This window comes from Eucyclogobius newberryi, unplaced genomic scaffold (assembly GCF_026437365.1).
Source record: "Eucyclogobius newberryi isolate DKJ021-1_F unplaced genomic scaffold, fEucNew1.0.hap1 SCAF_12, whole genome shotgun sequence".
Taxonomy (NCBI): domain Eukaryota; kingdom Metazoa; phylum Chordata; class Actinopteri; order Gobiiformes; family Gobiidae; genus Eucyclogobius; species Eucyclogobius newberryi.
In genome coordinates, this window is record NW_027315746.1 from 13,981,114 (window position 1) to 13,998,533 (window position 17,420).

At 43.3% G+C, this 17,420-nt stretch overlaps 2 protein-coding genes across 2 annotated transcripts; one reads left to right on the plus strand and one right to left on the minus strand.

The window, feature by feature from the left end:
- The first annotated feature begins 3,134 nt into the window (after positions 1 to 3,134).
- On the plus strand, positions 3,135 to 4,898 carry c1ql3b (complement component 1, q subcomponent-like 3b). Its single transcript, XM_072440876.1, has 2 exons — positions 3,135 to 4,201; positions 4,551 to 4,898. The coding sequence occupies exons 1-2, from the start codon at positions 3,581 to 3,583 to the stop codon at positions 4,728 to 4,730; spliced, it is 801 nt and encodes a 266-aa protein (XP_072296977.1). The 5' UTR covers positions 3,135 to 3,580; the 3' UTR covers positions 4,731 to 4,898.
- A 1,794-nt stretch (positions 4,899 to 6,692) lies between these two features.
- pter (phosphotriesterase related) lies at positions 6,693 to 17,071 on the minus strand. The gene is made up of 5 exons (XM_072440877.1): positions 16,999 to 17,071; positions 14,030 to 14,482; positions 12,567 to 12,832; positions 10,479 to 10,619; positions 6,693 to 7,017 (listed from the first exon to the last, which is right to left on the minus strand). The coding sequence occupies exons 2-5, from the start codon at positions 14,459 to 14,461 to the stop codon at positions 6,807 to 6,809; spliced, it is 1,050 nt and encodes a 349-aa protein (XP_072296978.1). The 5' UTR covers positions 14,462 to 14,482; positions 16,999 to 17,071; the 3' UTR covers positions 6,693 to 6,806.
- Positions 17,072 to 17,420: the final 349 nt, after the last annotated feature.

Genomic DNA, 17,420 nt, shown 5'->3' on the forward strand with positions numbered 1-17,420 from the left:
GACGAAAACCACTCTGCTCCTCCTGAATCTGAGGTTCCACTATCGGTCGGATTCTCCTCTCCAGTAGCTTGGAATAGACCTTACCCGGGAGGCTGAGGAGTGTGATCCCTCTGTAGTTGGAACACACCCTCCGGTCCCCCTTCTTGAACAGAGGGACCACCACCCCGGTCTGCCAGTCCAGAGGGACGGTCCCCGACCGCCACGTGATGTTGCAGAGACGTGTCAACCAAGACAGTCCTATAGCATCCAGATACTTTAGGTACTCAGGGCGGATCTCATCCACCCCCGGAGCCCTGCCACCGAGGAGTTTGCGAACAACCTCATTGACTTCAGCTTGGGTGATGGATGAGCCAGCCTCCGAGTCCCCGGTCTCTACTTCCTCTTCGGAAGACGTGACTGAGGGATTAAGAAGATCCTCAAAGTATTCCTTCCACCGTCCGACGACATCCCCAGTCGAGGTCAGCAGGCCTCCACCAGCACCGTAAACGGTGTTGGTGAGGCACTGCTTCCCCCTCCTGAGGCGCCGGACGGTTTGCCAGAATTTCTTTGGTGCCGACCGGTGCAGTCCTCCTCCATGGCCTCCCCGAACTCTTCCCAGGCCCAGGTTTTTGCCTCTGCGACAGCACGAGCCGCGGCTCGCTTGGCCTGCCGATACCTGTTGATGACCTCCGGAGACCCATAAGCCAGAGTGGCCTGACAGGCCTCCTTCTTCAGTCTGACGGCATCCCTTACTTCCGGTGTCCACCACCGGGTTCGGGGGTTGCCGCCACGACAGGCACCGGAGACCTTGCGACCACAGCTCCGAGCAGCCGCATCAACAATGGAGGCAGAGAACATGGTCCACTCGGACTCAATGTCCCCAACCTCCCCCGGGACATGGGAGAAGCTCTCCCAGAGGTGCGAGTTGAATACCCTACTGACAGAGGGCTCCACAAGACGTTCCCAACAGACCCTCACAATGCGCTTGGGTCTGCCAAGTCTGTCCGGCTTCCTCCTCCGCCAGCGGATCCAACTCACCACCAGGTGGTGATCGGTTGACAAATCTGCCCCTCTCTTCACCGAAGTGTCCAAGACACGCGGCCGGAGGTCTGATGACACGACAACAAAGTCGATCATTGACCTCCGGCCTAGGGTGTCCTGGTGCCATGTGCACTGATGAACACCCTTGTGCTTGAACATGGTGCACTGTCCAGTACTCCTCCCAAGGACTCCAAGAAGGCCGGGTACTCTGCACTGCTGTTCGGCCCGTAGGCCGCCACAACAGTGAGAGACCTGTCCCCCACCCGAAGGCGGAGGGACGCGACCCTCTCGTTCACTGGGGTAAACTCCAACACGTGGCGGCTGAGCTGAGGGGCTATAAGCAAGCCCACACCAGCCCGCCGCCTCTCCCCGCGGGCAACACCAGAGAAGTGGAGCGTCCAGCCCCTCTCGAGGAGATGGGTTCCAGAGCCCAAACTGTGCGTGGAGGTTAGGCCGACTATACCTAGTCGGTATCGCTCAACCTCCTGCACAAGCTCAGGCTCTTTCCCCCCCAGCGAGGTGACATTCCATGTCCCCAGAGTTAGTCTCCGTGTCTGGAGATCTGGTCGCCGAGGCCCCTGCCGTCGACTGCCGGCCAGATTTCTCTGCACCGGCCCCTCCTCCTGCGGGTGGTGGGCCCACGGGAGGGCGGCCCCACGTCGCTCTTTCGGGCTGTGCCCGGCCGGGCCCCGTGGGGTAAGACCCGGCCACCAGGCGCTCGCCATCGAGCACCCATCCCAGGCCTGGCTCCAGGATGGGGCCCCGGTGACGCTGATCCGGGCGACGTAATCGGCCTTGTTTGTGAACTCATCATAAGAGGCTTCTGAACCGATCTTTGTCTGAACCGTCACCTAGGACCTGTTTGCCTTGGGAGACCCTACCAGGGGCTTGAAGCCCCCGACAACATAGCTCCCGGGATCATTCGGGCACTCAAACCCCTCCACCACGTTAAGGTGTCGGTTCAAGGAAAGGATTTTATGTATTTTATGTATTTTATTTATTTTATTTATTTTATTTTTTTATCATTATTTTTATTTTTTTCATTGTGCTGACAGGGAAGACATTGGACTTGTGCTTGTATTTTGTTTCATGTGGATAGGCTCAGTAATTAATGCAATATTAACCATAAACCAGGTCAACAAATCTGCAATCTGACATTTAAACAGCAAATTCTTCCACACAATTCTGTCTCTAGTTCAGTTGATTAACAGTTGCCAAACTCTAAAAGTTCATGTCACCTCATCACTGCTCCCCATAATCACAATAGGACAATCTAAAAACAAGGCGCAAATGTCTTTCATTGTTTAGGTTGAAATTACCAGATTTATTCATTTTGATTGACTCGTGGTCATACCAACAGCCATCAGATGCAGCATTAATTTAATGTTATATGCACATAATGTTTTGAGTAACAGTGTTCAAAGAAAGAAAAACAAAAGATTAGTCTGTCTATTATGCAACACCCACTATGCTGTTTAATTGCAATAACGAGCCACTCTTGCATTTTCCATTAATCTCAAAGTTTGATCATTTTGTTTGCCAGACGCACCATTTCTAAACTTCAAAAGATTTAATTTGTACCTCCTGAACGAGACACCCCTGTGTTTCCTCCCATTCATTCATCTATTTCTGTTCTTTCCTGCTTTTTAAGTGCCATCCTCACTGACATTGATTACTCAAACGGACTTCTTTATTAAAGTTTGGCAGTCCAAAGGCTTTTCTTAGTCATTATTAACTACAGTAATGATGTTTTATTTTTTTCCCTTCCAACCCTTGTAATTAATAAAGTATTCTCCATATTGTTCCCGTTGAGCATTTAGTAATTTCATCAGTATTTGGGTGTGAGGTCATCCTTCACTGCCGGCGCCTACTGACTCCTCCTCTCGTTCACTTGCTCTATAGATTTTTGGCCAAATGATAAATTAGACACAAGAAGCCACTGAGGTGTGACCAGGTGCCAAAAGACTATAGCTTTTGTCGGTAATGGGCTTAATTATGCGCGAGACCTTTAGAGAGCCGCTGTTGGTGCTTGTGTGGGAAGGAACATTGCATCAAACAAAAGGAAATAAATCGTTAAAAATCCCCGCAAAGACAAACTGAGAAAACATTGGGATATTGAATTCTGAACGATCAGAATTACTATTCAGTGTTTGTGTTTTTCATTGTGTTTGTGCGTGATTGAAAAAAAGGACGCGTATCTCATCCATCACATCACCCCCTCCCATCGCGCTCAAACATAGAAATGGGTAAAGCTTAATTTCAAGCCCATTCTCTCCCGTGGCACGGCGTATCAACCACCCCACTTTGTGCAACTGTCATTGTTTTGAATCGTGGGAGTTTTTAAGCGTGTGGAAACAGAGACGATGGAGCATTTAGATGTTACCTGTGGCGCGTAAAAGTTGTGGATGCTGACTTTTGCGCGTAAACACTTAAAGGGCTGTCTTTTCTCCAGAAGTTACGCCGCGACAAGGGGCCAGTTCTTCTCAGAGCCAAGATTCCCCCCTCAAGCAGGCTGGACGACCACCCGCTCCGGAGATCAGCGCGAGTCCGCAGAGCGCAGATGATCGCGACAGGGGTCTGTGGCGTGGCGCTGGTGCTGGTGCTGGTGGTTCTCATCCCGGTCATGGTCAACACGGCCGGACCCCCCGCGCGCTACGAGATGCTGGGCTCGTGTCAAATGGTCTGTGATTCTCACGGCACCGCGGCCACGGCGACGGCCAAAGCCACGAGTCCCATCAAAGACAACCGCCTGGTGCAGTCCCTGCCCACCTTTATCCAGGGTCCGCAGGGGGAGCCGGGGCGCGTGGGGAGGGTGGGCCCCAGAGGTCCAGTGGGTGAACCGGGACCACCTGGAGCCGCTGGACCGACTGGAGAGAGAGGCGTGCCGGGACCACCTGGACCTCCTGGAGCTCCAGGCGTTAACGGACCAACTGGTGCCATAAGCGCGGCCACGTACAACACCGTCCCAAAGATCGCCTTCTACGCCGGACTTAAAAAGCAGCACGAGGGATACGAGGTGCTCAAGTTTGACGACGTCGTCACAAACTTGGGAAACCATTACGATCCCGCCACAGGCAAATTCACCTGCTCCATACCCGGGATTTACTTCTTTGTTTACCACGTGCTGATGAGAGGAGGCGATGGAACAAGCATGTGGGCTGACCTCTGCAAGAACAACCAGGTGAGGAATAATTATCTAAACAGGACAGGGGCCACAGCTTTTCCAAACAAATCTAATTTTTACAATGTATTGCCTTGTTTAGCCTAGACTTTATTCGGGGTTTGACCTTTTTGCGCACATTTTACGCACGACCACATCGCACCAAAGACTGTATCTGTCTTGATCCCGGTCTTGATGCCTGAGTAGCATTAACAAAAGCATTATCAAAAGCATTATCAAAGGCATTAACAAAGGCATTAACAACAGTCGCCTCACACGTTTTTAAGCTTGACGCGCCTGAGCTGTCCGTGGTCCTGATTCAGTTGACCTGTTATTTATCCATCCTCACTCCATGTCTATTTATCTACAGGTGAGAGCCAGCGCCATCGCCCAAGACGCAGACCAGAACTACGACTACGCCAGTAACAGCGTGGTCTTACATCTAGAGCCTGGAGATGAGATTTACATCAAACTGGACGGAGGAAAAGCGCACGGGGGCAACAACAACAAGTACAGCACTTTTTCTGGCTTCATGCTGTACGCGGACTGAAATGGGCGGGACTTTTGCTTTCAGTGCCCACTTCATTTGGATTATGATGTAGGTGGGGTTAAATGTTTCAGAAAAATGGTCCAGAAAGATGATGCTGCAAAAAGAACTATCTACAGACTATATAAATAATCATTTGCAAATGTGGCTTATACTGGACTGGGACTGGAATCGATGTCTTATTGTGTTCACCACATGAAGTAATGCTGCTGTGCTAACATATACAGTATATGGGTGTACTGACCGAAGTATACGGTATTCACATCACTCATAAGTCCATTCGCAATGTGGTTGTCCATAAATGTGCTTTATTCAACAAAATAGTCAATTGTTGTTACATTAAGAGTGAATGTTTCCAGGTCTATCAGTGCATGATTGTAGACGATATTAAACAACTCAAACACATTCAGCACAAATCACATGTAAACGACCATTCTGAAGTTATTGAAGCACTGTGACTACTCCTGCACAATGTTAATGCAACGTAGGATATACATATAGAGGTCTTGGTATGAGACATTGCAATCAAATGTAAATTAACTGAGTGATTACCTTTAGATTTACAATATGTTTTAAAATAGAGGTTCAGAGCACATTTTAAACTGACGAGGAGCGTTACGATTCGATACTGAAATACGAAACTGCAAACAAAACTACTTGTATAAGAATGACATGCATTTCAGAACATGTTTTATGCTAAATAATAAACCCCACATAGACGGGATATGTTGTTGTTTGTGGAGAGAATTACCTTTATCCTTGCAAACTTGGGAATTTACTATTATTACAGCCCAAAGTGTTAATATCTATCATTTTTCGATTCTGCATTTATGTTTGTGACTAAACCTTCACACTCGAGGCGCTATATAACAGAGATAACGTTATTTTTTTGTACCATCACCAGTGTTATGACAAACCTGCAATATCCTGTACATCCCTAACTGTGACTAACAATCACTGTAACTTGTTGTCACCCTCTGCACAACAATTGGTCCACTGGTTACTCAACGTTCCGATATGGCCGACCCGAACCCGTCACTGTTCACCAGACGAGCGTCAATATGTCAAATATATGTAAATCAAAAAAAAAATCCCTTGTCTTGTCTTTCTCTCGGCGCGAGGAAATGAATCAAAGTTATATATGGTGCAGTCGGGCGTGGTGATGGAGCCATAGATCATGTGGAGATGTCACCCTGTGAGGCCACCTGTTCCCCAGATGAGAGGAGAGCTTGTCCTTCATTTGGACCACTCGGGCTCCCGTAGACACCCAGACTCCCACTGAGGGGCAACGGGACGACTCATCCAACACCATCGCCGCCGCGTTGAGAGCGGAATACTGATCGCAAACAAGGCTCATTATTCCACTCCGGCGTTTGCACGAGTGACGCGCTAAAGTTTGAACGGACAGACGTGACGTGACATTGAAAGTGCAAAGTCGATTGTGACATGCAACTCCAATGATACGAGTTTAAAAATGCCTCCAGTGGTTCAGATCCCTTTGCTGTAGAAGTATAAATGATAAACAAATGAGTCAAAAGTCTTATAACGGGGTATTTGCAGGTGTACATTATACTTATCTAACTTAATGATGACTTATGTGTCTGTTGTGTTCTTGGGCAACAGATTCAGCTGTTCTTTAGTCGATCAATCAGTCAGTAGTGTCTTAGTGAACGAAGTTTAGTTAGTTGTCTTTATTTTTAGATTTACATTGATAGACACTGTAGAAAGGAGAATACACATTATTGAGTTCGCTGAAGGTTTTAAAGTTCAACCTGCTTTTCCACTCAAAGATGCCGTTAACTAGTTGGTTTTGCGCAAGATCCTCATCAATTTTGAGCTTCTGCCATTGCTATTTAGTCGATCAATCAATCAAGAGTGTCTTAGTGAACCAAAGTTTAGTTAGTTGACTTTATTTTCAGATTTACATTGATCACAGCAGAAAGGAGAATACACATGATTGAGTTCGCTGAAGGTTTTAAAGTGAATTTCGAGTTGGTTTTGTGCAAGATCCTCATCAAATTTGAGCTTCTGCCACCGCTTTTTAGTCGATTAATCACTGCACTGCACATTCAAATAAATTCATTTAAATGTGAGCCAGTGCTTTGGATTGTCGATGAGGATCTTGTCCACTTGGCGCTGGCCGATGCCTCTGGTTAACATCTTTGGTACGATGTTTTTCAGGATGTGGGAGTAACCGTGACCCCCGAACTTTGTGAGGCGGTTTTTGGTGTGGATGTCATGAGCCACCAGGATCTTGTCTTCATAGCCCTCTTTCACCAGAAACGCCAGACTAAACGCAATAAATCACAATTAGTAACTCATTTAAAACATAAAAAGAAAAAAATTAAATAAGCGTTTCAGATTTGATCAAAAGACGACAATTTTCTCAGGCGTCATGGGAGGTTAAACTTAATATTACCTTGTACTAACATCTGCAGTACAATTGAAAACAAGACGTTTATTTTTACTTAATTCTCCGCTACTGGTGTTATCATGAAACTTAACTTTCTAAATTAAGATAAAATAAGATAATCCTTTAATGTCCACACATGGGGAAACGTCGGTGTTACAACGCAGTAGATACAGAGGAAAAGGACAGATAACTTATAGGAAGTTTGAAAAAAACACTCTTAATAGAAGAACTCTTATAAACAAAACAAAACAAAACTCTTATTAATAAAACTCCTCTCATAATATTAATAGGGAATGGAGGAAAATAAAATTAAAATAAAATAAAACATAAAAATAAAATAAATAAAGTAAATAATAATAAAGTAAAGTAAAAATAGCTAGCATAAGACTAAATAATACTAATACTAATGGTAAGTAAACACTCTTATTTACATCAGTTATATGCCCCTGAATATGGCCTTAATTGCTTTTGAATATGACAGTAATTGCACATGATTAAGTCAGTCAAGTATTGCACGTGTTCACGTGTTTTTACAAATGACAAAACTAAGGGAAAGGCTCAAATTCTATACCACAATAACGACAACAAAACCTATTCTTTCATACAATAGAATGTCATTTTTAACACACAATAATGGTAATAATAATATTTTTTGCCTTTCTGTAATTTTAAATTGTACAAATGAGTATGTAGTTTTTCAATAATGGATTTAGTATTCTGGTTTGTTTTGTCTTTTTACCAAGCTAATATCTATTTATATTCAATCTAGTTCAATTCAGACATATATTTAAATACATTTCCAAGGCATAGTTTTCTCTTATTATTTACATTGAACAGTGTCTTAAGGATCGTGTTTACGTTCACCAGCTAAGCATCTTCATGATGAATGGCCCACAAACACCAGTGAGCCTTTAGAATCCGTCTGTACAGGTGAATAATGACGTTCATCACTCATTTCGTACGGTTCGGGAGACAAATGCCTCTTAGTTTCTATTATAAAACTGAAGGGCGTACTCATCGTTCCTCAGGGGGCTTCGCCATCGTGGCAGAAATGTGTTAAGAGAGTTATTAATGAAATGGGGATGGAAAATGTTTTGATCTTGTATTTGGAGGAGCAGGGACTTCATTATACTTCATGCACTGCCTCATTTTACATTGTATCTTTCAGAAGTGTGCGATACTGGCAATAATTGATATTAAAAAAACAAGAATACATTTTTTTTAACTTCTCATGATAAGAATAATCAACTATTTTTGCAAACCATCTGAAAAAAATATTTGTCCTCAAATTGTCTTGGTTGAAGGTAGCGCTTCAACAATGGGAATATTAACAATTACTTAACTAATCGTGACAAGTTCACAAAAAATAACGATAATTGTAGTCGCATTTTGATAATTATAATCGTTATCTGGACTATACAAACTCAAAAACACATACAAAAAGACCTTTGAATAACAAAGACGGTGGCCTTATTAACTCAAAATGTCAAAATAATAATAAAATATAGCCGCAAGCGGCAATGATCGGCCCTCGCCACGCCGCCGCCACGCCGCCGCCACACCGCCGCCACGCCGCAAGAGGAGGGGGCGCTAACGCGCCCCAATTGTCCTTTTATTACGCCTACTGCTGAATCTGTGACGCTGTCACATCTTCTCCCCTTTGTTTTACCATCAAAAAGCAATTTTATTTTGAATTCTTGGCAAAATGTGCGGCTTTGCCGCACAGACACCGTGACTCTTTGAATGAAAATGTGGATAACTTTTGATGGTCTTGAAGATGAGTCTCACCAAATTTCAGGTTAATAGGGCTGACGCCCTGGGAGGAGTTTGTGAAAGTCTAAAGTGTAAACATGTTCTGGCGATTTCCCCATTGGAATAACATGAAAGGTTTCGGTCATCGTTACGGCAACGCCATAACAATTATGACATGAGTCATTGACTTTTTTGATGGGGATGCTAAAATTGAGTTGTGTGTCAAATTTCATATAATTTCGCAAAACTAAACATTTAACCTCCATATAAAATCTGTAGGGGGCGCTGTGGCGCCAAATGAATTTATTTCACTTCAAGTAGGTTTAGGGCAAAGAGTTTAACAACTGATTCTAATTTGACGCAATTCGGACTTTATCTGCGCAAACGGCAGAAATTTTAAATATGGGAGATTTCTGAAATTCTAGCTACAGTTTGCGGCTTCGCCGCACAGAGACCGTGAGAGGTATCAATGTAATTTGGATAACTTTTGATGTCCCACTCCTCAGTAGCATTTTCACCAAATTTCAGCTTTTTAGGGCCAACGCCCTGGGAGGAGTTCGTAAAAGTACGACGTTTGGAAAAACTCCGAAGTCATGTTTAGCCATTTTTGAAGCAATATGGCCGACATTTGGTTGGGCGGACGGCGTTGCCGTAATAATATTTTTTACTTCTCTTGTCACCATCTACCTCTGCGCCAAATTTCATGATTCTACGATCAGATTTTTTTTGGGTCATTTCCCATCTCTCAATGCATTTTTGGTACATTTGGGGGCGCTGACGCGCCAATTTTTTTAATTTTAGAAAAGGGAAATAGCCAGAATGTAGAGAGGCACGATTTTTAGAGGCGTGCAAATTTTTGTGACTTTTCGTCAATGTTCACTGGGTGAAAAATAGGGGGGTTGGTCCCGAGAAGAAGAAGAAAGAAAGAAAGAATAATATTCCGATGCGAAAACAATGTTTCCCATTTTTCAAATATCATAAACTATACATTTTCGGAAAGCGCTCGCGCTTTCCTACCTCATGGTGTGGGTCCCTGGTCACTGACGGGTACTTTCGATAATTTTGAGTGGGCTCCGCCCACTTTGTGTTTTTGGCCCTCTATACAGTAATAATGTTCAATTTTTGCCTTACATGCTTATATGCACGGAACATGCAAGAGATGGGGAACGTATTCGTGAGCTACTTAGCGCAAATGAGTGCTTTATATGGGGATCCCAATGTAAAGTGCTCGTTTAGTGCGAACTTTTGCACGGGCTTCGCCCGTTTACAACGGTAATGTTCCATTTTCCTACAACTAATTAGTATGCACGGGGCGTGCATGAGTGGAGGAGTGCGTTAGTGAGTGTTTGGAAGTGGGCGAGCGCTTCGCGCTCGATTTTGTGCGCACTACGTGCGCACTTTCGCAGCCGTGCTTCGCACGGCCTTACGAGATTAATAGGCCTCTCGCCAGCTTGTGGCGCTCGGGCCTAATAAGTACAGATTTTCAAAAGAAACACACTCTAAATGTACAATAGACATAATGGACTGCAAAAATAAATAATTCTGTCAATTGTAAATCATTGCCCTCCACTGTTCTCCACACTCACGTCTTGACTCGCTGGCTGTCACTGGGCATGTCCACGTCCGTGTTGTAGGGATAGGTCAGCATCTCTGTACCGAACAGATCATACTCCAGGTAACTCCCCAACTGGGCAAACTCCAGCAGCTCTCCTTCATCAAATATAGTCCTGCACAAGAGAAGAAAAAGAAAACATCTTAAAGCTTATATCAGTATTAGGACCATTTTAAATTTAGGGTATTACGATATAAAATGGAAGAGAGCAACTGTAGTAATAATTCTATACCTTGTTGACCGTCTGTACCTTTTTATATCTTTTTTTGTCCTTTAAAGAATATTTGACAAAATGTTGCATAAGTAACAGAAGATTAACAGTTGTTTAATCATTGAAGAGAAGGAATGATGTGATTTTAACCTTTTGATCCGCCTAAACAACCTTATAAATGGATAATTGCACTTTTTTTGTGCATCGACTATCGCTACAGCACAGGCCAGTATTTTGTTTGGGACAACCACGTTTTTAGAAATAAATGAGACTACACTGCTCTTATTCAGTTTGCAGTATATCAATTTGTGGATGAGTTTGCAGTCAATTCTAATGATTTGAATTTGGGCAGAAATCATCACTACACATCGTCTTATTGGACATGGGTTTCTCTGGATACTTAATCATTCTGATCCTATACATGCAACACAAAGGAAGCTAAACATGAGACTTCACAGTGACTGAAAGTTGGACTGGGTGAGATGCAGACGGACAGTATGACGCAGTGAATGTCCCATCAATGAGTGAGCGAGAAATACAAGGGTCAACTGTGCAGTAATAAACCCATCCATCAAACATCAGTCCATTCATCTTCACCACTTAGCCTTGCGGGGGTCACAGGGGCCCGGGCACCGTCCCGGCCGACTCTGGCGCGGACCAGACCCGAGTCCACTTTATAACACCGCTGACACCGAAACACAGGCAAGTGCTCGGGATCAGGGACAAGTCCAGCCAGGGTAATTTAACCATTAACCTTGTGATTTGGACCTTGTATTGTGCGGGAAGTCAGCCCGGACACTTATTATAAGACACTGTTGAGATTTCAGAGGGTAGTTAGCTTAAAAGATCATACATAAGGCATTAAAATGTATGTTTATGCTAAAAACAAACATATTTAAAAGTAGTTTGGAGTGAAAAAGTATCAATGGTTATTTTAGTTGTTGATTCACATAAAGGTGCGTTCACACAGACCACATGAAAACAGGGACTACACCGGGACAAAACCTGGAACTTAAACAGGACTAGAAAATGTCCATAAACTGAACTAAACTGGGCTCAAAACAGGACCAAATTGTGGCAAGTGTGAATGCTCCAACAGCTTCTTTTAATATTACAAAACAGACAGAGTCAAGAAGTGTCCTTAATGACAATGGGATCTCCTCTGGGGCCAGGAGACACAGGTAAAAGAGACTTTCTGGAGTAAATAAAAGTCAATAAACAAATAAATGATAAAACTATTAAAGGGAAAGCAGTTATACAAGTATTAAATCTGAATTCTCTAAAAATATAACTGTATTAATTCAAATAAAAGTGTTTTTATTGATCAAAAATACCTTGAAACAGCCATTCTTACTTTGGTCAGGCTCACCTCTCCACAGATCTGGCATCATCGTTTGTCTCCATGGAAACAGACAAGTTTAAATAACATGGAGATAACAAGTAGGTGGACACTTCACCAGAGAAGTTACATAGTGCACTTTAATGACTTGTGGCAAGCGCTAAATGTTGTTCATGTTAAAGTCAATACAAATGATTAGCAAATGTCGTTATTAGGCGTGTCTGGGAGTGACTTTAATTGCCGATGTATTAATATTTAGAATGATGTACAATCTAAAACAAAAACGGAAGTTATAAGAGACTATACGAGTTTGCAGTTATTTGAGATTACTTTGCGACTTATTTCATCTGATCGACTGATTTCATCGCAATTAAGAATTTAAGAGACAATATCTGATCTTTTGAACGGTGTAAAGTCTGTAAAGTGTTTATGACATGAAGCTGAAACCCGTGACGTTTGTAAAAGCCAGTAAAGGACCAGTAAAACCATCATGACCAGTGCTTTTTTTTCACCTGTCCAGATGCGACATGACCGTTTTCCCGACGTCGCCCCCGGCTTCTTGCAGGATGCGGACCACCTCGGCGGGGGCGGCGGGGTGTCGCCCGGGGTGTATGATGACGGGGCAGCCCAGTCGGGTCTGAGCGTGGGCGGTGGCTCTCAGGACCCTGGTCTCGCTGTCGGTGATGGGCCAGCCGGTGCCGATCTCCCCGATCACGCCGCAGCGGATCTCCGTGCCGTCCGCTCCGCTCAGCACTTCACTCACGATCACGTCCGTAAGCTGTCGGGAAAGTGACGGGACGAACAGGCGTGAGACGGCGGAGCGTTCGGGGTCACTTAGAAACATGATGGGAGATTAATTTGTTTCGGATTGGTTTGACGTGTGTATCTCAACGACGGGATGCATTTGAACGCGGCGGTTACAGGAAATCACATTACAAGTGGAGCGTGAGCAAAGCAGTTTAGATAAGATTCAAATGCACGTAATGTAAGATACAAAATGTGCTGTTTTTTAACTTCTTACATATAACATTTGAACAAATATGGTTGTAAAATGTGGGGAAAATACCTAATCACCATTTTGTTTTAGTGTTTTTTTAAAGTTCATATTTTAAACATGTTCCTAAATGATCTTGAACTAGTTTAAGTCAATCGTTTATGTAAAAAAATGCTCCATAAACTTTCAAATCAGGGTTTTTAAAGTGATATTCTCTGCTCTTTTATGATTAATTTGAAATAGACGTCATATTTGTCTTATAATTAAACCTCAATTAATGCATTTAAAGACATGTTTTAACACATTTCTGTTGGATTGACATATCGTCAGACTATTCTGGTATTCAAGATACCGTATTTTCTGGACTATAAGACACTTTTTTCATAGTTTTGGCCGGAGTACGACTTATACTTATATTTATACTTGTATACTTATACTTCGGAGCGACTTATATGTGATATTGTTTGTCATTTTCACACTTGCAACCGCATTTCATACTCCAGTGCAACTTATATATGTTTGTTTCTTCTCTATTAAGCATTTTTAGGCTGGTGCGACTTATACTCCGGAAAATACGGTACTCAAAATTAAATTGAGATATTAATCAATATCCCCCACCATAAAACCTCGATACCAATTTCAATACCACAACGGGTGGGAAAAAACACTGATCTTGAACTAGTTTAAGACCACGTGGTAACAAAAAGACAGCAGTATTAGCCTTTAGTATCAGTCTTTGTTTCCACATGGTCTTAACATTCACATTGTTATCTTCAAAACAGCATTATCTAAATGTCAATATATTGCCCACCTCTAATCGAGCGCGTTCCTTAATAACAAAATTGAGTTTGACATTTCTGTATCGCGGCAACACTATTAGAAAGAAGAAGCAGACTAAACAACAGTGCCCATTAAGTCAAGAGTAATCACAAGAGCGATTCTACGCCAAAGTTAAAGAAGCGACAGTGTTCCAAAGCACACCTGCTCCACAGTCATGCTCCTGGTCGCCGCTGAGTGAGTGCAGTCCACATAGTAACCCGCCCCTGCCACGATATGGACCCCCGTGTCCTGGGCCAGCTGTTTCAGGGTGGGTAGATCTCGGTCTATCCCTGTGGTCGTGTTCTCCACCATAGCGCCCCCCCCGGCTTGCTTGTAGACCCGCAGCTCATCCCGCACGGCCTCGGTCTCTTGTTGGAGCAGCAGGTTCTCGTGGCAGCTGTAGGGGTTTTGCCTGAGCCAGTGCATGTGCCGCATTTGAAAGGGGTCCGCGGCCACGGCCTCGTCCCCCGGAGCCGGGGGGAAGAAGCAGCAGTCGAACGTCATGGTCAGGTGTTCGTGGGTCATCGTGCGCCCCAATGTCTCCGGGTCCACGGGTCCAAGGACGGTCTGGACTTTACCGCTCAAGTTAGACATGATGAGTGTTCAGGGTGAGGCCTGAAAACAGACAATACAACGTTTGGTGGTCAAAAAATCAAACAAAGCAATAACTCAGGAAAAAAATGTATTAATAACATAAATGGGACAAATTGGACCTCTTTTGATTTCTTTTAGAATATTATAGTCTAATTATATCACAACTAGTATAAGACCACATTGTACTACTTAATACATTATTCTGTGTTAGAGGAGTATTTTTGTTATAATTCCGATGTGTGAAATAGCCTTGAATAGAATAGAATTGGAAATGTGCTGTGAAAACCCCCATAAACAGTGTCAGTGTAGTAGATATCAATAATAGTGTCAGTAATTAGGCCCGAGCGCCACAAGCTGGCGAGAGGCCTATTAATCTCGTAAGGCCGTGCGAAGCACGGCTGCGAAAGTGCGCACGTAGTGCGCACGAAATCGAGCGCGAAGCGCTCGCCCACTTCCAAACACTCACTAACGCACTCCTTCACTCACGCACGCCCCGTGCATACTAATTAGTAGTAGGAAAATGGAACTTTACCGTTGTAAACGGGCGAAGCCCGTGCAAAAGTACGCACTAAACGAGCACTTTAAATTGGGATGACGACCGCCCATATAAAGCACTCATTTGCGCTAAGTACCTCACGAATACGTTCCCCATCTCTTGCATGTTCCGTGCATATAAGCATGTAATGCAAAAATTGAACATTATTACTGTATAGAGGGCCAAAAACACAAAGTGGGCGGAGCCCACTCAAAATTAACGAAAGTACCCGTCAGTGACCAGGGACCCACACCATGAGGTAGGAAAGCGCGAGCGCTTTCCGAAAATGTATAGTTCATGATATTTGAAAAATGGGAAACATTGTTTTCGCATCGGAATATTATTCTTTCTTTCTTTCTTTCTTCTTCTTCTCGGGACCAACCCCCCTATTTTTCACCCAGTGAACATTGACGAGAAGTCACAAAAATTAGCACACCTCTAAAAATCGTGCCTCTCTACATTCTGGCTATTTCCTTTTTCTAAAATTAAAAAAATTGGCGCGTCAGCGCCCCCAAATGTACCAAAAATGCATTGAGAGATGGGAAATGACCCAAAAAAAATCTGATCGTAGAATCATGAAATTTGGCGCAGAGGTAGATGGTGACAAGAGAAGTAAAAAATATTATTACGGCAACGCCGTCCGCCCAACCAAATGTCGGCCATATTGCTTCAAAAATGGCTAAACATGACTTCGGAGTTTTTTCAAACGTCGTACTTTTACGAACTCCTCCCAGGGCGTTGGCCCTAAAAAGCTGAAATTTGGTGAAAATGCTACTGAGGAGTGGGACATCAAAAGTTATCCAAATTACATTGATACCTCTCACGGTCTCTGTGCGGCGAAGCCGCAAACTGTAGCAAGAATTTCAGAAATCTCCCAAATTTAACATTTCTGCCGTTTGCGCAGATAAAGTCCGAATTGCATCAAATTAGAATCAGTTGTTAAACTCTTTGCCCTAAACCTACTTGAAGTGAAATAAATTCATTTGGAGCCACAGCGCCCCCTACAGATTTTATATGGAGGTTAAATATTTAGTTTTGCGAAATTATATGAAATTTGACACACAACTCAATTTTGGCATCTTCATCAAAAAAGTCAATGAGACCCATGTCATAATTGTTATGGCGTTGCCGTAACGATGACCGAAACCTTCCATGTTATTCAAATGGGGAAATCGCCAGAACATGTTTACACTTTAGACTTTCACGAACTCCTCTTAGGGCGTTAGCCCTATTAACCTGAAATTTGGTGAGACTCATCTTCAGGGGTGGACCATCAAAAGTTATCCACATTTTTATTCTAAGAGTCACGGTGTCTGTGCGGCAAAGCCGCACATTTTGCCAAGAATTCAAAATAAAATGTCTTTTTGATGGTAAAACAAAGGGGAGAAGATGTGACAGCGTCACAGATTCAGCAGTAGATGTAATAAAAGGACAATTGGGGCGCGTTAGCGCCCCCTCCTCTTGCGGCGTGGCGGCGGCGTGGCGAGGGCCGATCATTGCCGCTTGCGGCTATATTTGTTGTTGTTGTTGCACTGGTTTTGGTGGCAACAAAAACGAAACAAAGTTTATGTTGTAATAGCAGCAGAAACAGTTTACATTTAGTAGTAATGGCAGTTGGTAGTTTCTAGAAACTACTGCAACTGTTGATTGATTTGTTTTTATTGTTAGTTTAACATTGACATAAAAAAAGAAAGGGAACTTTGGACTACAAGAGAAACAGTCTGTCCAACTAAAACAAACCATGCTGCCAGTCCAATGCATTTGAACAGGTAAACATAAGATGAAAATCAAAATAGCCTGAAACATGGAGGTGGTGCAGTGACAGTTTGCAAAGTCTAGATCCCAATGGATAATAAGTTAACTACGAGGAGGATTCAACAGGACAAACAAGCGGAAGCCATGATTACAACGTGCAAAGGATCATAAACTAAACACGGACATTGAAAATCGTTGCATTTTAGTTGTCTTTGACAGGTAGAAGTGTGTTTAAGTTATTGCTAACCTCGTTCTGCTGTTTTCGAGTTGCTTCAGTCTGTATAATACAGTAGATCATGCAGTGTGCAGACTGTTAAGCCCCGCCCACGTGACACAGCGGTCACGTGACACGGATGGAGAGGCGCGTGGGATTGTAGTTTTTGAGACTGTTTAAGACTCAATATGTAGTTCAATGAATAATCATGCATTCTTTCATTTCTCAAATAATACTTTCATGAAGTCCACAGTTCATGGTGTTGTGATCTGAAATAATAAGGCTTCTTTCTGAACTTATTCACGTTTTTCATAATGTTTTAAACAAACAATCTAAAAATGTCAGACATATTATTGCATTTAGATTTGGATCTGCCAATATCTAGTATTTTTTCTGTCCTTAGAAGAAAACAAATCATGTTGACAAAGTTTAAGCTTGTCTGGGACTTGTAGCTG

Bases quoted from the DNA above. Each gene is read 5' to 3' on its own strand.
- c1ql3b (XM_072440876.1), top strand. From the start codon at position 3,581: ATGATCGCGACAGGGGTCTGTGGCGTGGCGCTGGTGCTGGTGCTGGTG. The intron at 4,202-4,550 runs GTGAGGAATAAT...ATTTATCTACAG, and splicing joins ACCTCTGCAAGAACAACCAG to GTGAGAGCCAGCGCCATCGC.
- pter (XM_072440877.1), bottom strand. From the start codon at position 14,461: ATGTCTAACTTGAGCGGTAAAGTCCAGACCGTCCTTGGACCCGTGGAC. The intron at 12,833-14,029 runs GTGTGCTTTGGA...CTTTCCCGACAG, and splicing joins GGAGCATGACTGTGGAGCAG to CTTACGGACGTGATCGTGAG. The intron at 10,620-12,566 runs GTGAAAAAAAAG...TCTCTTGTGCAG, and splicing joins GTCATGTCGCATCTGGACAG to GACTATATTTGATGAAGGAG.